Consider the following 21,783-nt stretch of genomic DNA (forward strand, 5'->3'; position numbering starts at 1 on the left):
AAAATCCTACTTGAGAATTTTCAGGTTCACGTCTGTAACTCTGTGCCTAACACATTGTCGAACACATGGTACATACTCAATAGACATGTACTGAACTGAACAAAAGAGGCAAAGACAGATGCTTCCTGCAGTGTGGGACTGCAGTTAGGTTGATCCCATGTCTAGCATGGCCAAGACAAGACTGTAGGATATAGGAAAGAGAAAAGTCCTATGTCAGATGAGACAGGCCCAAGAAGGTCCTGCAGCCACAAAACAAAAAATGAAAACTAATTAAATATTCAAAACAACCACATGCTCATATAGTAATGAGATGAACAGTCTAGACGTGTCTATACTGATCAACACTCTCATACAAACTCCTAGAAGGTGGGGGTGGTTCCGTATACAAGGATTCTGTAGTGCTTCAAGCTAGCCCATTACAGATGGCTCGCAGTTGTCAGCAACCAACTAACAACTCAAATGTACTAAAGGAAATTTCTCCTTGAACTGAAAAATACATTTCAGAAATATGACCAGATCACATAAGGCAGTGTTTTTCAAAGCGTGGTCTACAAGCCATATCCATCAGAATCACTCAAGACATTAAAATGCACATTTCCAAATCCCACCCAAGACCCACAAAATCAGAATGGGGAAGAGGAAGAAAGGAAGGGGAGTATTAGGAACCTGCCTTTCTAACAAAATCTTGGGGGATACACACTAAAGTTTAAGGCCTTTGATATAAAATATCCATAATTATATGCACTAGTAAGGGAAAGAAAGAGATTTTCTTTTCTACTCGTGATTTGTCACTCTTTCCACTCTCTCCTTATTTCCTAAAATCTGTGTTCCCATACTCTTACCCCCATTGATTAGCCATTTTTCCTAGTTCTAATACAGTATTTGGAAGATTCTTTCCCATTATGTTGTACATAGCTCACCCCAAACAACAGTATAACTGCTTTTTCTGTATTGGAAATAATCTAGTATGCTGTGTATATAAAACCAATTCATATCTAAGTAAATACAAAACCAATTTGATTAATTAACCTTTGGTTAATGAACCATTTCATTTTTCATTCAAGTCTATTTGGATTTAAGTAGTTAAACTTATTAAGCAATGTTACCCGAAGAAGATAAACCATAGCTGATCTCTACCTTGCCTACTTGAGTAGTTTCTTTCAAGGTCATGTTGTAAGAGTCGACCAGGGAATGATGGTGTTTCTTTATTTAGCTTGAATTCAACCTAAAACACATATTTTGGGAAGAATTTCACAGTAAGGATTGAAGATAATTATAAAATTACATACAATACTGATACACGCCACAGCAGAGATGAACCCTGAAAACACGTTAAGTGAAAGAAGCCAGACGCAAAATGGTACATCATGTATGATTCCATCTATTAAGTACTAATAATAAGAAAATCTGCAGAGACAGGAAACAGATTTGTGGCTTTCAAAGCGGGTGGGAAGAAGGAATGGGGAGTGATTGCTTAATGGGTACAGGGGACTCCCTTCTGGGTGACAAAAAGTTCTAGAACTACATAATGATGATGGATATACAACTTTGTGGATGTATTTAATACCATTTAGTGGTAAATGGTATTAAATACTTAAAATGGTATTAAATACTTAAAATGGCTACAATGGTAAATTTTATGTTATGTGTTTCTTACCACACACACACACACACACACACACACACACACAGAGTCGATTTCATGAGGTCAAATGAAAACACGTTCCAAACCACCTGCAATTCCTCCATACCCTCACCAAAACTACAATGATTAAAAGAATTATTTTCTAGAAAACAAAAGCAAAAAACATACAACAGAAACTAAATTCTGTTGGCAAAAAAATCACTGTTTTTATCATCACAATTCTTTTATGTTCAATTATAATGAAATTGTATATCTAAACCTTCTAAGAAGGTTTTTCTCTAAATTGATTTTAAATTATTTGGCAGAACTGAGAAAAACAAAATCAAAACAACCTCTCATGATTAGTCACAGAAAAAACCCTAAATACATATCTTAAAAACTATGATGCTTCTGATTCATACATACTATAAACATTATAATAGCAATTGTATTCTAACTTTATGAAGTATATGAGTTAAAGGTATTTTCTCAGAACATATGTCTACCCTAGAGGGAGCAAATGGTTTGAAGAGAATTTGGATGAGGCACACAGTTCCTAGAAGTACATTCTAATGATAGAACAGGATTTGTCCAGTGAAATCAACTAGTAAAACTTTGGAGGGAATTCATTATGTCCAATTATAATAAATTTTCAATTTTATTTCAATTGAATTGAAAAATATTTTCAATTTATATTTCAATATAAATAATTTTCAATTAAGCTATCTAACTGCTATTTATCTAAGATGATCAAATGATCGATTTTCCCAGTGTTTATTTTCATATAATAATGTCATCAACTACTGCCTCCTTGACAAATAATGTCTGTCCTCCCATTGATCCTCCCTACCCTCCTCATGCTGTTATTTGTAAACTGTCCTTCACTTTACAGTTCTCCCAGTGACATCTATTGAACAATTTTTTAGGAAAAATCTGAATTGCGATGGTTGGAGGTATCCAACTTGGTCAAATGGGGAAAAATTGTTCTATGTCTTGAGACAGTGTGGGAGGTAGGTAAATATGTTTGAATGCTGAGGTGAGACAGGAGGGAAAGAAAAACAGGTGTATCAAATCTAAAGCTAGACGTAATGGAAACGCCAGAAATACTGTGCACAAATTAGGGGAAAAAAGAATCTTAGGTTCGTATCTTAACTTCTAAATAGCATGAAGCCTAATATATTTCCACTGCTGATGTATTATTTTCTCCCCTGATTTTAAATGGAATGTGGAGATGTATCCCCCTAAATTATCGCATTTTTATTCATTATAAGATGCCATTGGTAGTAAGACATACCATCATTTTACCCACTACTAAGAAAGAAAAAACTTTCCCAATTAAACTATGATGTGCCATGAATTTTAAGAAGAATCCTAGTTTAAGAAATTTTTAAATGTAAAAAGAAAAGAAAAAAAAAAAAACCTCAGGACTCCTGGGTGGCTCATTTGGTTAGGTGATGGACTCTTAATTTCCACTCAGGTTATGATCTCTCAGTCATGAGATCGAGCCCTGCTTAGGGGTCTGTGCCGAGTGTGGTGCCTGCTCGGGATTCTCTCTCTCCCCCTCTCTCTATGCTTCTCCCTGTGCATGCTCTCTCTCTCTCTCTCTCTCTCTCTCTCAAAATAAATAAATAAACATTTAAAAGAAAAGAAAGGAAAACTCACATCTTGTAATTGGTGAAGTAACAACCAGTTTTTAAAAGAGGCTTTTTGACTTTATGTGGGCAGAAAATAAAAATTAGTTTTAGTTCCGCTCTTTAAATCATGCTATTTGTGTAGATTATAAAATAATTCATCTTCAATTTAAGTACAAATCTGCTTAAATCTTACTTTGCTTTTTTCAGGAAGCGATGATGTCTGAATAACCAGATGAAGCCCACAGTTCACCTGCAATGTAAAAATTAAAGCATCAAATATGCTCTTAACTTAAATACCCCCAAACACACACATATTCATCCCCAAACCAGTACAGATAAAGACATAACACAAACTTAGTATAAAATAGACCGCTTGTTTTTTGTTTGTGCTAAAATGATCGTGTTCTGAGGATTTGCTGAAAACAATAAAATCAGGACTGAGAATTAAAAGGTTTCACTGCGATTTATTTTCCAAAATGTCTGCGGCGATTTAACCCTCTACCTTAGCACTTCAGGTTTTTGACACTTGCCATTTCAGGTCTAAGTAAATATCTCAATGGGACAGGTAAAGGAGGTGGGAGTGCCTATTAATAATAATTATCTTTCTTAATTAAAAAAAGGGCTGGGGGTTGACTGGTTATAAAATGAATCGTAGCCTTTCACAGCAGACCAGCTCCACCTTCTGGGAAACCAAGAACCTGGACAAGACTTTGAATGCCCATCATTCTATATCAAATACCCTCCAAGAGCCTTGGTCCAGTCCACGAATCCCAAGCCTCGGTCAGACAATAGCTTGAGGAGATTCAGCGGTCCTGATCCCAATAATACAGCCCATCACCTAGGACAAAGACGCCCGTCAGAAAGAACGATACGAATGGGAAGAAGGGGAAAGTAGGAGACCCAACCTACGTTGTTCGCAGCCCGGCCAGAAACAGAGCGGTATTTCCCGGGAATCATGGCAGGAGACAGTCCAGGATCTGTTAGATCTGCCTTAGAAGCGACGCTACAGCGGAGACTCAGAGACCGAAAGGGGTCATCTCCCAGGCAACCCGCTCACAGGTTACCATGGAGACGACCATTTCCGGTCTGGTCCTCTCCTAAACCGACTGGCCAACCCGGTCGGTAGAACCTCTGGTGATGTTCGTGGGGGCCCACTGCGTCCCCACTTCCTCGTCCTACTTTCCAGGCGCCTTACAAACAGAGCGGGAGTGTGGAGAGGAGGAGGCGGGGAGGAGGCCGGCCACCTCGGTAGCCGTGGCAACCACCACTTCCGGTCCGTTCCTCTTTCCGGCCCACCTCGGCTCGGCCCGCGCGAAATTTGGATCCCTCTGCCCGTGGCCACCTGCTCTCGGGGGAGGACCGGCGCGAGCCGGCAGAGGCCGACCTCCAGGCACCGCGGACTCTTCTGTGGCGCCCGAGCTCGGTACTTCCGGTGGCCCTGCGCCGCGCGGGCAGGCGAAGGGGGCCCGCGTCGCCCAGGCTGGGAAGGCGCGGGCGTGCCGAGGCGGAGGCCGCCACCATGCCGGCCCGCTGCGTGGCCGCCCACTGCGGCAACACCACCAAGTCCGGGAAGTCGCTGTTCCGCTTCCCCAAGGACCGGGCCGTGCGGCTGCTGTGGGACCGCTTCGTGCGGGGCCGCCGCGCCGACTGGTACGGGGGCAACGACCGCTCTGTCATCTGCTCGGACCACTTCGCTCCGGCCTGTTTTGACGTGTCTTCAGTTATCCAGAAGAATCTGCGCTTCTCGCAGCGCCTGAGGCTCGTGGCGGGCGCCGTGCCCACCCTGCACCGGCTGTCCGGCCCGGCACCCCAGGGGGAAGAAGAGGGAGAGCAAGCGGGCGGCCCCGAAAAGGGAGGAGAGCCCCAGGCGGTGAGGCAGGCGGAGGCCGCCCCGGGTCCGGCCTCCTGTACGCTCCTCCCGGCCAGGAAGAGGGCTGCGGCTTCACAGGTAAAGGGACACCAGGAGTCCACCGAGGGTCGCGGGAGGACCCCCGGACTGTGGCTCGGCTCTCCCACTAGTGTCACCTGGGGGAAGGTCACCTCGCCTCGACGCGTTCTTTTTTCCCATCTGTAAGATTAGGATCTGTTTTCCCATCTGTAAAATTAGGAGTGTGCTGTATTGGTGACCTCAAGGTCCTATAGAACATGAACACTTTGGAACTATAGTTCCTTCTACCTCTTCCTCCCCCAAACACACACTCTCGTAGGCTTTTTTTTTTAAATAGAAAGGGTTTCATTTGGGCAGATCTCAAGGAATTGGGGTGCTTGAAACTGTCTTTGCATAACATATTACATAAGCTCGAGGAGATGTCCATTATGACTGCCAGAATGATGGGGAGGGGGGAGGTTGAGGGGATGCGAGGCTACTGATGAGGAGGGGGCTTGCTGGTAAACCCCGCTTCTTTCCTCTTGACTAGCTGCCTTTAAGTTGAATCATCTAAGTGAGCTCAGTTTTTCCACCTTGCCCTCTTCTGCTATTTCAGTAATCCTCATAAGCGTAGATTATACTTACCTTGCCTCTGGTCACGATCTTCTTCCCCTCTTCCCATCTTAAGACTCCCCAGCCTTCTTTGAGATCATCAGACTTCAGCCCTGTCACCCTTAGGTAGATTAAATCAGGACTGTTAACTGGATCTAAAAGGTGTTCAATTGCTAGAGATGGGAAGACAAGTCAACTAACTGATCTGTAACTGATGTTTTGACTTTGAATATTCAAACGCGTTCCTAGAATTTTAGAGCTGAAGGGAAACTAAGTGCTCATCTAGCCCAAACTCACAATGTATACACAAGGATGCCAGTCCTGGAGGTTAATAACTTCCTCACGGGCCTGTAATATTTGCTCTAGGTCTAATTGTCCGAGCAAAACTTTTTCTGCAATACCAACCTGCTTCCTACATTGGAGTGGATGCTTAAGACCCTTTTAAGGCATCCTGACATTTCTAGGATAAAGAACAAAATTATTAACACAGCCTGCAAGTCCCTGTGTGCTTTTTGCCCCTGTCTACCATACCAGTCCTATCCAAGGCCACTGTCCTTGTTCAGTATACACCAGTCATGCTGATCTTTTCCATTTTTGAACATGCTATATTCCTTCCTACCAACAAGCCTCACTCAGCTGTTTCATGTAATATCCTGCAATTATGCTGCTCCCACTCCCCATCATCATCAATTAAGTCTTTTTACTTTAAAAATCAGTTCAAACACCCTTCTCTTTGACCCCCTAGTTATATACTTCCTTTCTTCATATATTTCATATGCTTCAATAGCACATATACTTCAGTAATACTCATCACAACTGTCACAAAACAATTGTGTAGTTCGCTTAATATTTGTCTTCACATTAGAATGTAAGCTCCATGAGAGCAGGGATCCTATCTGACGTGTTCATTATTGTACTGGCAGTACCTAGAACATTAATTTGCAGATTTTAGGAATTCAATAAATATGGAATTGTGGAGTGATTATGTGACCATAAGAACACTTTTTTGTACTATAATAGAGTGTTCAGTTCTCTGCCAGTTTCCTTTCTCACCAAGCTATAGACCAGTCAAGACATCTGCCCCTTCAATTTTTTATCCACTATCACTACCTATCCAACCTTTATCTAAGCACATACAGGTACATCTATAAATAGATAAATATAAATATTTATATTTATATAAGTTGGGAGAAGAAAAGTCAGGCTAGTGAAACAGTCAAAGATTTTATACTATAACAAAGGCTAATGTTGAGGAAATCCAGAAAAGATACCAAAACTATTTTCCAATTAGTATATCCAGCCAAAATTTCTAACAACCCATATTACATTAATACACTTGTCGAGTTATTAGGAAGCTATGTGTTTTCATAGTAGTGACTTTAAATGTATATAATGTTAAAAAGAGTTTAGAGTTGGTAGCAATACATTGGTAGCCAGGTCTGGACCGAGAACCCCAGTATCATTGCTAAGACAGTTTGCTTGTGCCACCTCTGAGTCCTTCCACCACTCACTATTTTCCCAATTCCAGGGCCAACTGACAGACAATTTCCAGGCATTCTACAACTTTTCCGAGGAGCTATTGTAGACACTGTTCTGGATGTTTGGTGCTATATGTAGGTAAATGCAATGGAATGTTCCTTATCTGTAGGGACCTTGAAAAAAGATTAGGGACTATCTCCAAGGGGAAAGGGGGCCCCGAGGAGCACTATGCACTGATATTTTGCTTCAAGAGCTAAGATTATTGTTTTTCCTTAACAATTTTGCATTCTTGTTTTTTTATCCAACTATAGGTGGCATAAGTTCCATATATATCTTAGAATTGGTTTGTCAACTTCCACAAATTATCTACTGGGATTTGATTGGGACTACATTGAATCTATAAATGAATGTGAGGAGAAAGAACGTATTGGCAACACTGATTCTTCATGAATATAGTGCATCCCTCTATCTGGGTTTTTACATTTCTCTTAAAAATATTTTATGGCATTCTATGTAAAAGTTCTGCACATCTTTTATTAAATTCATCTCTATTTGATTTTGCTATTATAAGTAGTATTTAAATTTTTATTTTTTTATATATTTATGTAGATAAATTGACTTCTGTTGACCTCGTATCCAGAAACCTTGTGTAACCTTATTTATTCCAATAATTTGTAGATACTTTTGAATTTTCTTCATGTCTAAGACATGTTGGTAAATACTTTTTGATGTTCGTGCTTCTATTTCCTATTCCTACTACACTAACTAGACACTTTAGTATGGTGTTGGGAACCAGAGAGGTGGTGAGGAATCCTTTTCTCATCCTTGTTTTGAGGGAAAGCCTTTAGGTTTACCATTTGATACGATTTATGCCATAGGTTTTTTTTTGCAGCTGTTCTTTATCCTAAAAAGAAATATTCTCTGTTCCTAATTTTTGATACAGATTTAATCATAAGTGATGTGGAATCATATCAAGTGCTTTATATATTTTCTGAATCTATTCATGATCCTATATTTTGTCTATTATTCTGTTAATGTGGTGAGTTATATTGCCTGGTTTTGAAATACAGAATCAAGCTTTCATGGCTGAAGTAAACACAATTTGGCCAAAGTGTGGTGCTCTTTTTTTACATATAGCTTCATTTGATTTGCTAATATTTAGGATTTTTGCAAACTTGATCTATAGTCTTTCTTTCCTGAAATTCCTTTCTCAGATTTGGTGTCAAGATTATGCTGACCAATTTGGAGTTATTTCTTCTTATATAATTTTCTGGAAATATTTCTATATAAATGGGCATTAAATAGCCATTAATAAATTTGGTATTAATATTTGGTATAGTTCAATGATAAAGATACCTATCCTGGAGTTGTCTTTGTGGGAAGATTTTTAATGATGGGTTCAATTTTTAAAAATAGTTATAGGGTTATTCAGTTTTTTGTTTCTATACTTCTTTTGATAAATTGTGTTTCCTATAAATTCATTAATTTAAATTTTCAAATATATTGACACAAAATTGCTTATGATAATCTTTTATCTTTTGAAATTCTTTATGATATGTAGTAATTTTTGCTTTCTCATTTCATTTTTGATCTACTTCGCCAGGTGTATATCAATTTTATTAGTCTTTTCAAAGAATAAACTTTGCCTTGTTGATCTTTTCTCTGGTATTTTTTTTTCTTTTTCATTATTTTCTATCATTTTTCCTTCCATGTACTTTTTTCAACTTTGAGTTTTTAGTTGATGGGTTCGATTTGTACATTACTGAGCTAAATGGTTAACATAGATCTTTTCATATCTGCTTTTCCATTAAAAAAATTTGTTAGAAAGTGGAAAACTTCACTTACACTAGGATATCCTTACATATTCAGATGTGATATTTCATACAAAGAATATCTTAAGAATAGCTAACTTGCTTATGTGAAGACAACACATTGAATTACCACACTTCAAATTTTGCCTGGCTGCTTAAATTTTTTAAAACACTTTTCTCCAATATTTTAAAAATTATTTTTGTAAGATTGTTTTTAGAGTAATTTTAGGTACACAGCAAACTTGAGGGGAATATAGAGAGATTTCCCATTTTCCCACTGCACCCACCCATGCATAGCCTCTCCCGTTATCAGCATCCTCCACCAAAGTGGTACATTTGTTAGAACTGATACACCAACATTGACACATTATTATCCCCCAAAGTCCATAGTTTATATTATAGTTCACTCTTGGTTTTTCTACTTCTTAAATTTTTATTCACTCTTCTTTCTTTAACTTCTTAAGAAGTTAAATTGGATCATCGATTTTCAGAATTTCCATTTGAATGGACATGGGGGATAAGTTTCATATGCTTATTTCCCAATTGTAGAATTCCCTAGAGTGGTATTAATGGAGGAAAAATTGACTCCTGAAATGAGGCTATGTTAGAAATCTTTTGTGGAATACTTTTTTGCATGATGTTAATTCCAGTCTAAATTAACCAAGCCTAGTCAATTTTCCTATACCCTTTTATGCATCTAAGGCCCAAAACTCCCTTGTAAGCATGGCATTAACTGAATCCCATAAGTTTTTGGTGTAGAGTATTATTATTTAGTTTAAACTATCTTTTTATTTTCACTATAAATTTATCTTTTAAGTTTATCTTTTCATGGGTTATTTAGAAGTATACTTTAAAATTTCCAAGCACACAGGCATGTTGTAGTTCTGTTTTTGTTACAGATTTCTATGTCAATTACAGTGTGGCCAGAGAATATATAGCATATGAATTTAATCTTTCGAAATTTATTGAAACTTGTATTAGGCAAAATATAGGTCAGCTTTTGTAAATATTCCATATTCACTTGAGATGAATGTGCGTTCTGCAGTTGGGTACAATGTTCCATATATGTCTATTAATGTTTAAATGTTCTATGTTCTTCTGGAATTTTTGTCTACTTATTGCATTGATTACTGGGAGAGACATGTTAAAAATCTTCCACTGTGATTTTGAATTTACATATTTGGTCTCTAATTCTAACAGTTTTTGTGTTATATAGTGCTAATATAGCAACATCGGCCTTCTTTAGGTTGTTTTGGCATAGTATATCTTTTTTTTTTATTTATTTATTTTTTTTAACATTTTCTTTATTTTTGAGACAGGGAGAGACAGAGCATGAACAGGGGAGGGTCAGAGAGAGGGAGACACAGAATCTGAAACAGACTCCAGGCTGTGTGCTGTCAGCACAGAGCCCAGCGCGGGGCTCGAATCCACGGACTGCAAGATCATGACCTGAGCCGAAGTCGGCCGCTTAACCGACTGAGCCACCCAGGCACCCCTGGCATAGTATATCTTACTACATCCTTTTACTTTCAGTCTTTCTGTATCCTTACTCACTTATGTATGGTTGCCCCTTTGAAGAGAATGTATCTTTTTCCTCTAGCTGCTTCTAAGTTTTTCTCTTTGTTTTCCAGCTTTACTGTAATGTGCATAGGTGTGGCTTCCTTTGTTTTTATTTTGATTAATACAAATAGTACTTTTGTAAAACTGTGTCTTAATGTCTTCTGTCCATTTTAGTCAATTTTCAGATGTTATTTGTTCAAATATTGCTTCTGTCCCATTTTCCCTTTTTCTCTGGGACTACAATTCATACCATATACAATACTTTTTCATTTTATCTGCTGTCTCTTGTGATCTTTTCTATATTTTCCATCCTTTTGTCTCTCTCTGCCTCACTTCAAATATTTTCTTTTGACACATGTTCCAGTTGATCAATACATATTTGGAAATTCTGCTTCTTAACCTTTTAATATGAAGAAGTAATCAGATATGTGCACAAAAGATTTATGTTCAAAGGTTTCCAATACAGATTATTTTAATAAATTATAGTATATCTGTACAATAGATTGTATGCAGCCACAAAAATTATGTAGATTATTTAATAATATAGAAACATGCTATATGATAGGGAAAAATGATGTATTAAAGGATATATAAAAGGTTATAAAACAGATTATCCCAATTTTTAAAAAAATAAATAGCAAAAGACCAAAAAAATTCCAAACCATAAAGTTGTTAGCTATGGATAAAGAGATTATGGCTAATTTTTAGTTTAGTTTATTCTCTGCATGCAAATTTTTCTCAGTGATAAAATGTATTCTTCTAACGGGAACAGAAGTTATTTTTTAAAACCTGAGTAAATAACTAAAATGCCATTTTTATCAAGCATAAATCTGTTCTGTAAAGAAATAATGAACTCATTGTAGACTTTTGGCTTGGCTTAGAAGTAGATATAGCCAGTGGAAATTAGTCATAATTATAAACACAAATAAAGGTAAGACTTATGTTTTGATTTAAGTCCTCAGTAATATTAGATATAATTATTTCTGTTACAAAAGGACTCTTCACAAAAGTATCTTTAATGTCTTGCTGTGTTACAGCAACCATAGATGCCAGCTAAAATATTTTTTCAGTGGTCTGAATGCACTTGTCACTACCAGGCCACTAGATAAAATTGCAAAGTACTTTAATTTTTTTTTTTAATATATAATTTATTGTCAAATTGGTTTCCATACAATACCCAGTGTTCATCCCAACAGGTGCCCTCCTCAGTGCCCATCACCCACTTTCCAAATTTTGTTTTTGTTTCTTTATCACGTCTTATTTTTTCTTCTCACAGGCCCCCTTACACATTCCAGATATCCTTTCTTAGCCTCTTCCATGTTATTTCTAGGTACTCAGTCATATGTTGCCGTCTAAGTATCCAAATCCTCCTCCTTTCTACCTCTCACTTCCCCCAAGAGCCAAAATTTCCATTTCATGTTGTATTTTTTTTTTCTCAGGAAAGCATAAAAACATTAAAGCCAATCATATAATTGGATTAAAGCATTTCTCTGCAAGGTATAAAGGACCGATGATTGGGTCTTCTAGAGTAATGCTACTGCTACACTATCCAATAATTTAATGCTAGTAGTATTATCTCTTACAGCAACTCATTTAGGGGGAAAAATAATGAGTTGTAAGCAAATAGCTTAATAGCTTATAGATTGCGGTTTGACCAGAATGCTTAGCAATTTGTGATTACAAATAGTAAGGAACAGTATGGCAGAGTTCTTAAGAACTTGGACTATGGAGCCAGCTTGCCTGGGTTCAAATTCCAGTCTTCCGAATACGTGACCTTGAAAACTATTATTTATAGTCTTTTACTACTTCTCACTTTTGAAAGATAAAACCATACTACTTAGGCTTACCTTTGATATAGTTCTCCTCTGATTCATATTTTTAGATTACATGTGAAAATGAAATTACACAAACACAGGTCCGCGCTGATAATCTATCTCCTGGTGTCACTTCAGTACCTACTCACTGTGAAGAAGGTCCAGTGCATAAAAGTACGCAGATTTCTCTGAAAAGGCCCCGTCACCGAAGTGTTGGTATGTTTTGACTCTTCAATTCATTTATAATTGAATTAATCTTTTGTATATGAAAGATACATGACAAGCCAAGTGTCATTCATAGGCGATTGTGTTCGTTCCCTTCAGGTATTCAGGCCAAAGTAAAAGTGTTTGGAAAACAACTGTGTAATGCCACTACTCAGACAGATGAATTGCGGTCTGGAAGTGCCTCTCTCTTTGACATTTACTCCAGTGACTCAGAGACAGATGCAGACTGGGACCTTGAGAGTGAGCAGAGCGGTTTGTCTTACGTTGCTGTGCAGGTGAAAGAAGAATCCTGTTAAAAACGCGACATCAGGTGACTTGTGTGCTGTAGGTTCTCACATCTCTGCTCACATCATTACTTCTTTGTTCCCACAGCTCTCTCGCTTTGAAATAGTTGAGGATCAGCAAAATTTGTTTAGCTCTAAGGCAAAAATGTGCCCGCCTGCCAAGATAATGAAGGTAATACTGTCCACAAATCTCCCCACCTCCCACTTGCACCTTTTTTTCTTTTTTCTTTTTAATCCTTCGTGGAAATCGGATTATAAAACAGAACCACAATAGCAACATTTCCAGATCAAGATTAAGCACTGAATATTTAAGCTTACTGCAGAAGCAACACCCATGTGGGACTTACTTGACATTTATAAGCTGGAATGTCACTATTCTAAATTTGAAGATACTAGTAAGCACAGCCAAGTCTGATACTATTAAATGACCTGGGGGTAGAGTCAGGAGATTTACCCTTGATTATGATTTTTTTATGTTGTATATTTATTAGTTTGTCCATTTGTAATACTCTTCAATCTGGGGATCAGTCCCCGTGCGCATTTCTGGTGAAGCTATGACTCGTGCAGAAAATATTCGAAGGGAATTCATTGAAACAGAGACAGAATTTCGTATACTTAGATTATCTTGTTGATGAAATCTGCATTGGTTCCTATTGCAAGCAACCAATGAGCTTGATTCATTTAACACTGAAATTATTAACATCATGCAAAAAAAAAAATTAGTACATTTCTAGCATTATCCCCACTCCAGGAATTAGGTTTTCCTCTGTTGATACCACTCTGTTGAATTCCACATTTGGGAAGTAAGCACGTGAAACTTAGCTGCTCCATCGGCCACAGGACAACGTCCATGGCAGTTTTGCACCATGAAGAAATTTGTTACAGCGGTTTCTGAGAAACTTATTAGAACTCTAGTCTTCTAGTGGGAATACTGAAAACAAATGTCCATTTGATACCTCACATGTCTTGTTGTGCATGACTGGAAGAACTTGCATGCTTTGTATCCTAGAAGATTTAAATGATATACCAAAGCGATTTTCTTCCAAAGCCAATTTCACGTGTGACTTAATTTGAACAGTGTAATTTTAATAAAAAAGAATAATAAAACAAACAAACAAAATATTACTAGAAGCTGTGAGCCTGAACATCGTTGTGTAAACATTTAGCATTATTATTATTATTATCATTATTATTATTGCTGCTTTGGCTTGACTTTGAGATGACTGTTTTATGTTTTAAGAGACCTTTATGTTTTGTTTTGTTTTTTTAATTTTTTTTTAATGTTTATTTTTGAGAGAAAGAGAGAAAGACACGAGCATGAGCGGGGGGAGGGGCAGAGTGAGAGGGAGGTGTAGAATCCAAAGCAGGCTCCAGGCTCCGAGCTGTCAGCACAGAGCCCGATGCGGGGCCCGAACTCACAGACCGCGAGATCATGACCTGAGCCGAAGTCGAACACTTAACCAACTGAGCCACACAGGAGCCCCAAGAGACCTTTATGTTTTAAAACTAAGCACATAAATCTTCTGAAGCTTGATACTATCAGTAAGTACCTGTTGTCCCTTGAGCTTTTAAACAGCCAATCTCCTTAATTCAATTATAATGAATATTATATGCCCATTCATCCCCAAATTCCAATGCCATGAGTATACTTCATTTCTACGTGTTAAACAACTTTGAGAGCTGTAACAGTTCTTTCCCTTTCTTTCTTTCTTTCTTTCTTTCTTTCTCACTTTGTATTCAGTTAGAATTTTCTTCTCTTACCAATTGAGAATTTATGTTTGGTTTGTTGATTCACATGATTTTATAATGTACAACGTTTCACTGTCCTGAAGTAAAATGAAATACTGGCTTTAAATTAAATATAAGGAACTTCTGGTCTATATAATACTGATTACTTTTTGTACATTTTCAATTATCTAAATTTCTGTTGTTCCCAGAAGAGTTTAATGGGAAATAATGAGATATACCTCAAAACGTCCCATATCATTTTTCATTTGTTTATTTAATAAGTATTTATTAAACATACTCTTTGCCAGATGACTTCTAGATACCAAGGTACATTGGTGAACAAGATAAAGATTCTGCCCTCTTGGTGCTTACCTTTTAGAGGAGAGCCAGGCAATAAACAAGGAAATGAATGAATGATTTTAGATAATGATTAGTGCTATAAAGAAAACAAGGCAGAGTAAGATGTTAAAACGTAATTGGGGTCGGGGAGAGAGTTTGGTCTTTTAGGTAGAATAATCAGGAAAGGTCTCTCTGAAGATAAAATATTTGAGCAGAGACCTGGATGATCAGAAGAAGCAGCCATCTAATGATTGGAGGGCAGAGCATTCCACATGATAGGAATGGCAGGTGCTCTAGTATTTGAGGAACAACAAGGAGGCTAGGGTGGCTGGAGGTAATGAACTAGGCAGAGAATGATAAGAGATGAGATTGGACTGGTATACAGAACCAGACCACATAAGGCATTTGAGGCCACTGTCAAGAATTTTTATTTTATTCTAGGCTTAAATTCTATTTTAAATGTATTTTATGGCTGGCACATTGCCAGTATTTATCTCTTATATTTAAAAAACATAAGTGGATTCACATGTGAAGTCATTGGACTTTAGGCAAGGGAAGAGAGACATGTCAAGAGTGTGTGACTATAAAGCTTGCTCTGTCAAAAATATTTCTCAATGGGAATTCTGAAGAGATGATGGTGGTGATGGTGTCATTTTCTTTTAAATCTCCCCACATTTCCCCATGGAAGCAAATAGGGCAGTTCCTATTCTGTTAGTGGCAAGGAAGCTTGTATCAGATTAACCGTCCCATGGATAACATGTATAGAAAACAACTTTGAAGGACCTGGGGAGCATCAAAAGCAGGTAGAAATAGCAAGTCAGCCTTAAAAGAGGTGAACTGCAGTGGGCGAGATGTCCTTTGTGAGCCTTCCCGCCTGAGTACACTCCCTGTTCCATGCTGTGGAGGGCAGCTGGAACTCAAGCAGAAAGTTACCATCTTACTGGCGTGAGGAGTCAAAGTTGAAAATTAAGGACGCCTGAAGTGAAAAGTGGTGGGGCAAATCGAAGAAAAGTAGAAGCCACTAGGGAGGAGGACCGAATCTGCTTATCAACCACCCAAATCTTTGACTAATCACTGAAGTACACATATGTTGTATGGAGAGACCTCAGGGATCCCGGTAGAAAGCAACAGCTGGAAGTCTTAGCTTAGCTACACCATAGGGGAAACGGCTTGGAGTCTGAGTCCAGCCAAGTTAACTAGCTGTTAGAACAAAATCCTTCATGCTTTAGAATAAGATGACAGAATTTATTGTCTAAAATGTCCAGCATAATACTAAAAATTACTAGTCATATGGAGAAATGGGAAAAGTGTGATCCATAATCAAGACATAGGAAATAATAGAAACCAACTCCACGATAACCAGAAGTTGTACTGAGCAGAGAAGAACTTTAGAAGGGCTGTTTTAAATGTGTTCAAACAGAAAAATACAGTAATACCAAATGAAGAGATAGAAAATCTAAGAAGAGGAAAGGAAACTATAAAAAAGAACCAAATGGAAATTCTAGAGCTGAAAAGAGACAAGCTATCAAAACTGACACAAGAAGAAACAGAAAACCTGAATCACTCTATATCTATTAAAGAAATTGAATTTGTAATTATAATCCTTTCACAAAGAAAATTCTATGCCCAGATGACTTCACTTATAAGTTCTATCAAACACATAAGAAAAAAATGTAAATGTTACGTAAACTCTTTCAAGAGAAGGATTAGGGAACACTTTCCATCTCATGAGCTCGACATTATCCTATTACCGAAACTGGGCAAAGACATAAGAAATTACAAAGCAATATCCCAATGTGAATGTAGGTGCAAATATCCTTAACAAACTATTAGCAAACCTATCCTGCAATATAACAATAATACATCATGTCCAAGTATAGTTTAGCTCAACACTGCAAGATTAGCTTCACACTCAAAAATCAAACAATGCAATCACCACGTTAAGAGAAGAAAGGAGAAAAATCACATGAACACCTCATTAGATTTAGAGAGAGTATTTGACAAAAATCAAGATCCATTTATGATAAAAACTTTCAGCAAACTAGGAATAGAAGGGAACTTTCTCAGTCTGATAAATGGCAGCCATGATGTATATACCAATAATACCATAGTTAATGTTCAAGGGCTGAAAGCTTTATCAGGAATAAGAATCAGGAACAAGTCAAGGATATCCATTTGTCAGTACTTCTAGCCAACATTGTAGTGAAGATCCTAATTAGTGCACTATAGGCAAAAAGAAAAAAAAATAATACAATGCATAGAAGTTGAAAAGGAAGATATAGGGGTGCCAGAGTGGCTCAGTTGTTTGAGCGTCCAACTCTTGATTTCAGCTTAGGTCGTGATCCCAGGGTCGTGGGATCCAGCCCCGCATGGGGCTCCACACTGAGCCTGAAGCCTGCTTAAGATTCTCTCCCTCTGTTCCTCTCCCCCATTTGCATGTGCTTTCTCTCTCAAAAATTAAAAAAAAAAATTAATAAAAGGAAAATATAAAGCTTTTTAAATATAGATCATGTACATAGAAATGCCTATGGGATCTACAAAACTAATAGAATTAATAAGTGAGTTTAGTAATGTATGAAAACCAATTGTATTGTTACATATTAGCCATGAACAATGAAAGTGAAATTAAAAAATCAATACAATTTACAATATAGAAATACAAACGGTTTAGAATAACCCAAGTGTTGGATAGAGAGGAAGTATCCGGCACTCTGAGACATGATTGATGAGAATGTAAAATATTAAAACCGCTTTAGAAAACAGTTTGGCAAACTCTTATAAAGGTAACAACCAATATCATTCAACCAAGCAATTCAACTCCTAAGTATTTATCCAAGAGAAATTAAAATACATGTCTACACAAAGACTTTTACACAGATGTTTATGAGCCTAAAACTGAAAACAACCCAAATGTTCATGAACAGGTGAATGGATAAGCAAATTATAGTATATCCAGACAATGGAATTCTCCCAACAATAAAAGAGAACAAGCATGTAACAACATGGATGAATCTTGTAAACGTTATGCCGAGTGAAAAAAATCCAGATTCAAATAAGAGCACATGCTTGATATTTCCACTTGCACAGAATTCGAGAGAGAGAGAGAGAGAGAGAGAGAGAATCAATCTGTAGTAACAGAAAGAAAATCAGCAGTTGCCTAGGACTGGGGCAGGTAGGAAACAACCTGCAAAGGGGAGAAGGAAATGTTTGGGCTAATGTGGGTGTTTTATTTCCTGATGTGATAGTTACATTGGTACATATCCCTGTGGTGGTGTAGATTATACCTTTATAAAGTTAACTAAAGAAAACAGCAATACACGCTAATTGCCAACTCACTAGTACAAACAATAAATTCTGTAGTTTTTTTAAGGTAGACTTCACAGAAGAGGTAAAATTGGAATTGCCATTTCAGGAGAGAGAGGATATAGATATGCTACATTAAAAACAAACAAAAAACTGAGCAGGGGCGCCTGGATGGCTTAGTCGGTTAAGCATTTGACCTTGGCTCAGGTCATGATCTCACGGCTCTTGAGTTCAAGCCCTGAGTTGGGCTCTGTGTTGACAGCTCAGAGCCTGGAGCCTGCTTCGGATTCTGTGTCTCCCTCTCTCTCTGCCCCCTGTCTCTCTCTCAAAAATAAATAAGCACTAAAATTTTTTTTAAAAAAACTGAGCAAAGAAAAAGTCAACACAGGCATAAATGCAGAAAGAGCAGAGTGGGTGGCTTGAAGGGATGGTGGTGGCATCCTTAGACTGAAGGCAGAGGCTTTTACAAGGGAATTGTGGAAGATTCCGATGGAGGGAGGAGAAAGGGGGCAGAATGTTGCCAGAAAAGAGATCGGCCTTTATCCTTTGGGTGCTGAATAACATTTTGAGGTTTTTGAGCCAGGAAGTACATTAGGTGACTGAATCTGGAGTATCGTGTGGGAAGAATCAGCAAGGAGAGAATTTGTTGGGGCTAAGAGAACAGACTTTTGCAGTAGTCCTGGCTTGAGAAGATCCAAGATTGAACTAGAGTGAGAAAGGCACAGAAGGGAGGTGATACTGAGAAGGAAGAATTGACTGGACATCCTAGACATGAATATTAGGTTAGTCTCTGGATTTGTGAACAAGGACAGAGTAAACAATGAGTTTCCAAGCTGGGGCAGCTAAAATGGGAGAACACTTAGTAGAAATAAGAAGCAGTCAGTCTGGGGAGAAAGGTTCTGATTTCAATTTTGGGAGTCAGTTGTCTGAGAAACCCTTCCTGATCCTACTCTTCAGTCTTTTTTTTTTTTTTAAGTTTATTTATTTATTTAGAGAGAGTGCGGGAGGGGCGGAGAGAAAGGAAGAAAGAGGGAATCCCAAGCAAGCTCCACACTGTCAGCACAGAGCCCTACACAGGGCTCGGGCCCACGAATCATGAGATCATGACCTGAGCCGAAATCAAGAGCCAGACGCTTAACTGACTGAGCCACCCAGGTGCCCTGATCCTGATCCTATGCTTACCTCTGTCTTAAGACTGGATGAAATGTCACTGCATACACCAAAGTGTGTCATGCTTAGCCATCACAACATTTATCTCCTTGTATTGTGACTGTTGACCAATCTCCCCCAGTAGGCTCTGTAAAACTTGAAAATAAGGACTTACATTAGTATCCCCATGTGCCAAGCATTGTTCTGAGAGCCCAAGGGTTTTGCGTATGTGCTTAGCGCACAGTGAGTGCTTGTAAATATTTGCTAAATAAGTACTGAAAGTTGAGTTTGAGAGGATAATGGAACTGGAAAGTGGATGCGTCCTTTAGTCGATTGCAGTGGTGAGTTTAGGAGATATAGTCTGGGGAGGTATTTACGTAAAAGTGATTGTTGAGGCTGTGATATAAGATTCCTAAAGGACAGCTTATAAATCTCCTGTGGCACTTAATGTCTTCATTACTTACCTGGCAAATTTGCTGCAAAATGATAAGTAGGAGGGACCAAGAAAATGCATGCGAGCCTGCATTATCCATTAATGCAATTAACAACCTTCTGAATATTCAGGAATGGGCTCTTCAGATAATTGGCACACAAGCTCTGCCTGGCATTTGATGCTTGCCTCTCCCCTTTTGTACCAATAAAAATGAAGCCGTGACATTTGAGAAAATGGGAGAAAAATTCTAGGGAGGTGGCAGCAGCCTGGATGCATCTTTTGGTTTCCACCCTGGTTGGGTACTGAAGCCCCACCACTTATCAACTATATGAGTTTAGAAAAATTACATCATCTCCCTGGGGTTATGTCTTCTCATCTGAAAAACAGGGATTTTATTGTCTACATCTGATATCTGTTGAGAGGATTAGAGGACGTCCACCATGCAGCGCTCTTAGAACAGTGCCTGTCACATGGTAAGCGCTCTGTGACTCTTAGCTAGAGGCAGGAAAGTATGGTGGAGCAGAGAATGGCCTCTGGAGCTCACTCACTACCTGGCCTTGAATTCTGGTGCTGCCACTTACCAGGCAAGTTATGTTCTTGTGCCCTGTTTCCTTATCTGGAAAGTAAGGGTGTTAGGAGCACCTCTATCGCAGGTTTGTTATGAGAATTACATGAGTAGTAGCCACCGAGAACGCTGGCTGACACATAGCAAAAATCATGTCAGTGTTCATTATGATAACCATCGCTCCCTTCCTCTGATATCTTGAGTCTCAAGCCGGTCTCCAGCTATGTCTGGCCTCTTCACTGCCCTTCCTTCCTCAGTGCTAGAATGACTAATGGATGTTTTCTACTAAGGTGCACACAGTGACACTAGATGGGGTTGCTGAGCTAAAGCACTTAAAGACTGCTGGGCGGCCACATTAAATTTTTGGAGCTGAATGAGACTTTAGGAATGCTCTAGTATGCCCTTTTTATTTTGCACATGAAGAAACTAAGGATCAGAGAAGGCATCTGATGTAATCCCTGCCTGCAATTGTCTCAGCAATCCAGTGTCCCCATTTCTGAGAAATCCAATCCCACTCTTCATCAGAAATGACTGAATAATAAAGCTAGATGTGCTTACAAATCCTAATTTTTTTCTAGAATCATTTGATCAAACCCAAATGATCCTGTAAGTTCCACAGGAGCAGGAGCAAGCTGCCATCGTTAGCTGACTGCTTTGTCTGGCATGTGGTTAATGTTCAGTTAATGTCCATCGAATGAATGATGGGGATCTATCATGGTTTTAAAGTTCTATGGGGCACCTGGGTGGCTCAGTCAGTTAAGCATCTGGCTCTTGATTTCAGCTCAGGTCATGAACTCATAGTTCATGAGTTCGAGCCCTGTGAAAGTTCTAGAGATTGCAAATCTTCCTAACACCTGCTCCAATGCTCTCTGAAGGGGATTCCTTCTAACACAGCCCCATTCCCTTCACGTAAAAATGCCAATCAATCTTTTGCTTCTTTTTCTAGTTTCTGTGAAGATGTTAGAGCTGGAAAGACCTTTGGAAAAAATCACCCAGTCAAATGGTGATTGTGTCAATGGTAGTTTTGTCAATGAAAACACTGAAGTAGGTGGTTTGTGCACGGTCACGTAACTAACTGGCTAGTGGCAGGATTGAGATTGAAACCTCCCTTAGCTCATCATTCTTAAAAACCATTCAGTCTGCTTCAAGAGACTATCACATTTCTTCCACCTGCCCTTTAAAGGCTTCCTAACCTTTCCTCCAGGTCATATTCTCCAGATTATTATTAATTTTGATTGCTTCCCCCTGAGAGCAAGTTTACCATTCACGTCCTTCCTCTTCCCGTCTCCAGGACTACCTTGTCATTGCTCCTCACCCACCAACAATGTACACTTCTGGTTCTTAATCCCTGTCCTT

At 38.5% G+C, this 21,783-nt stretch overlaps 2 protein-coding genes across 5 annotated transcripts in view; one reads left to right on the forward strand and one right to left on the reverse strand.

Annotated features, from left to right (window-relative positions):
- Positions 1 to 4,274, reverse strand: part of LRRC49 (leucine rich repeat containing 49) — a 148,758-nt gene extending 144,484 nt beyond the window's left edge. For 2 of the 4 annotated variants that reach the window (XM_019441610.2, XM_019441609.2), the window contains exons 1-3: positions 4,168 to 4,274; positions 3,452 to 3,508; positions 1,138 to 1,225 (exon numbers count right to left, since the gene is read on the reverse strand). In XM_019441610.2, coding sequence (XP_019297155.1) covers positions 1,138 to 1,225; positions 3,452 to 3,508; positions 4,168 to 4,215 — 193 coding nt within the window. In that variant the 5' untranslated portion in view covers positions 4,216 to 4,274. Of the gene's footprint in view, positions 1 to 1,137; positions 1,226 to 3,451; positions 3,509 to 4,167 lie in introns of those variants that run through there. The other 2 variants (XM_053888903.1, XM_019441611.2) reach the window with 2 other exon arrangements.
- Positions 4,275 to 4,566: 292 nt separating this feature from the next.
- THAP10 (THAP domain containing 10) lies at positions 4,567 to 13,870 on the forward strand. Its single transcript, XM_019441614.2, has 3 exons — positions 4,567 to 5,206; positions 12,470 to 12,617; positions 12,726 to 13,870. The coding sequence occupies exons 1-3, from the start codon at positions 4,778 to 4,780 to the stop codon at positions 12,920 to 12,922; spliced, it is 774 nt and encodes a 257-aa protein (XP_019297159.2). The 5' UTR covers positions 4,567 to 4,777; the 3' UTR covers positions 12,923 to 13,870.
- Positions 13,871 to 21,783: the final 7,913 nt, after the last annotated feature.

This window comes from Panthera pardus, unplaced genomic scaffold (assembly GCF_024362965.1).
Source record: "Panthera pardus isolate Hobbes unplaced genomic scaffold, ASM2436296v1 HiC_scaffold_24, whole genome shotgun sequence".
In the NCBI taxonomy this organism is placed as follows: Eukaryota; Metazoa; Chordata; class Mammalia; order Carnivora; family Felidae; genus Panthera; species Panthera pardus.

Bases quoted from the DNA above. Each gene is read 5' to 3' on its own strand.
- THAP10 (XM_019441614.2), top strand. From the start codon at position 4,778: ATGCCGGCCCGCTGCGTGGCCGCCCACTGCGGCAACACCACCAAGTCC. The intron at 5,207-12,469 runs GTAAAGGGACAC...TCATATTTTTAG, and splicing joins AGAGGGCTGCGGCTTCACAG to ATTACATGTGAAAATGAAAT. The intron at 12,618-12,725 runs GTATGTTTTGAC...CGTTCCCTTCAG, and splicing joins GCCCCGTCACCGAAGTGTTG to GTATTCAGGCCAAAGTAAAA.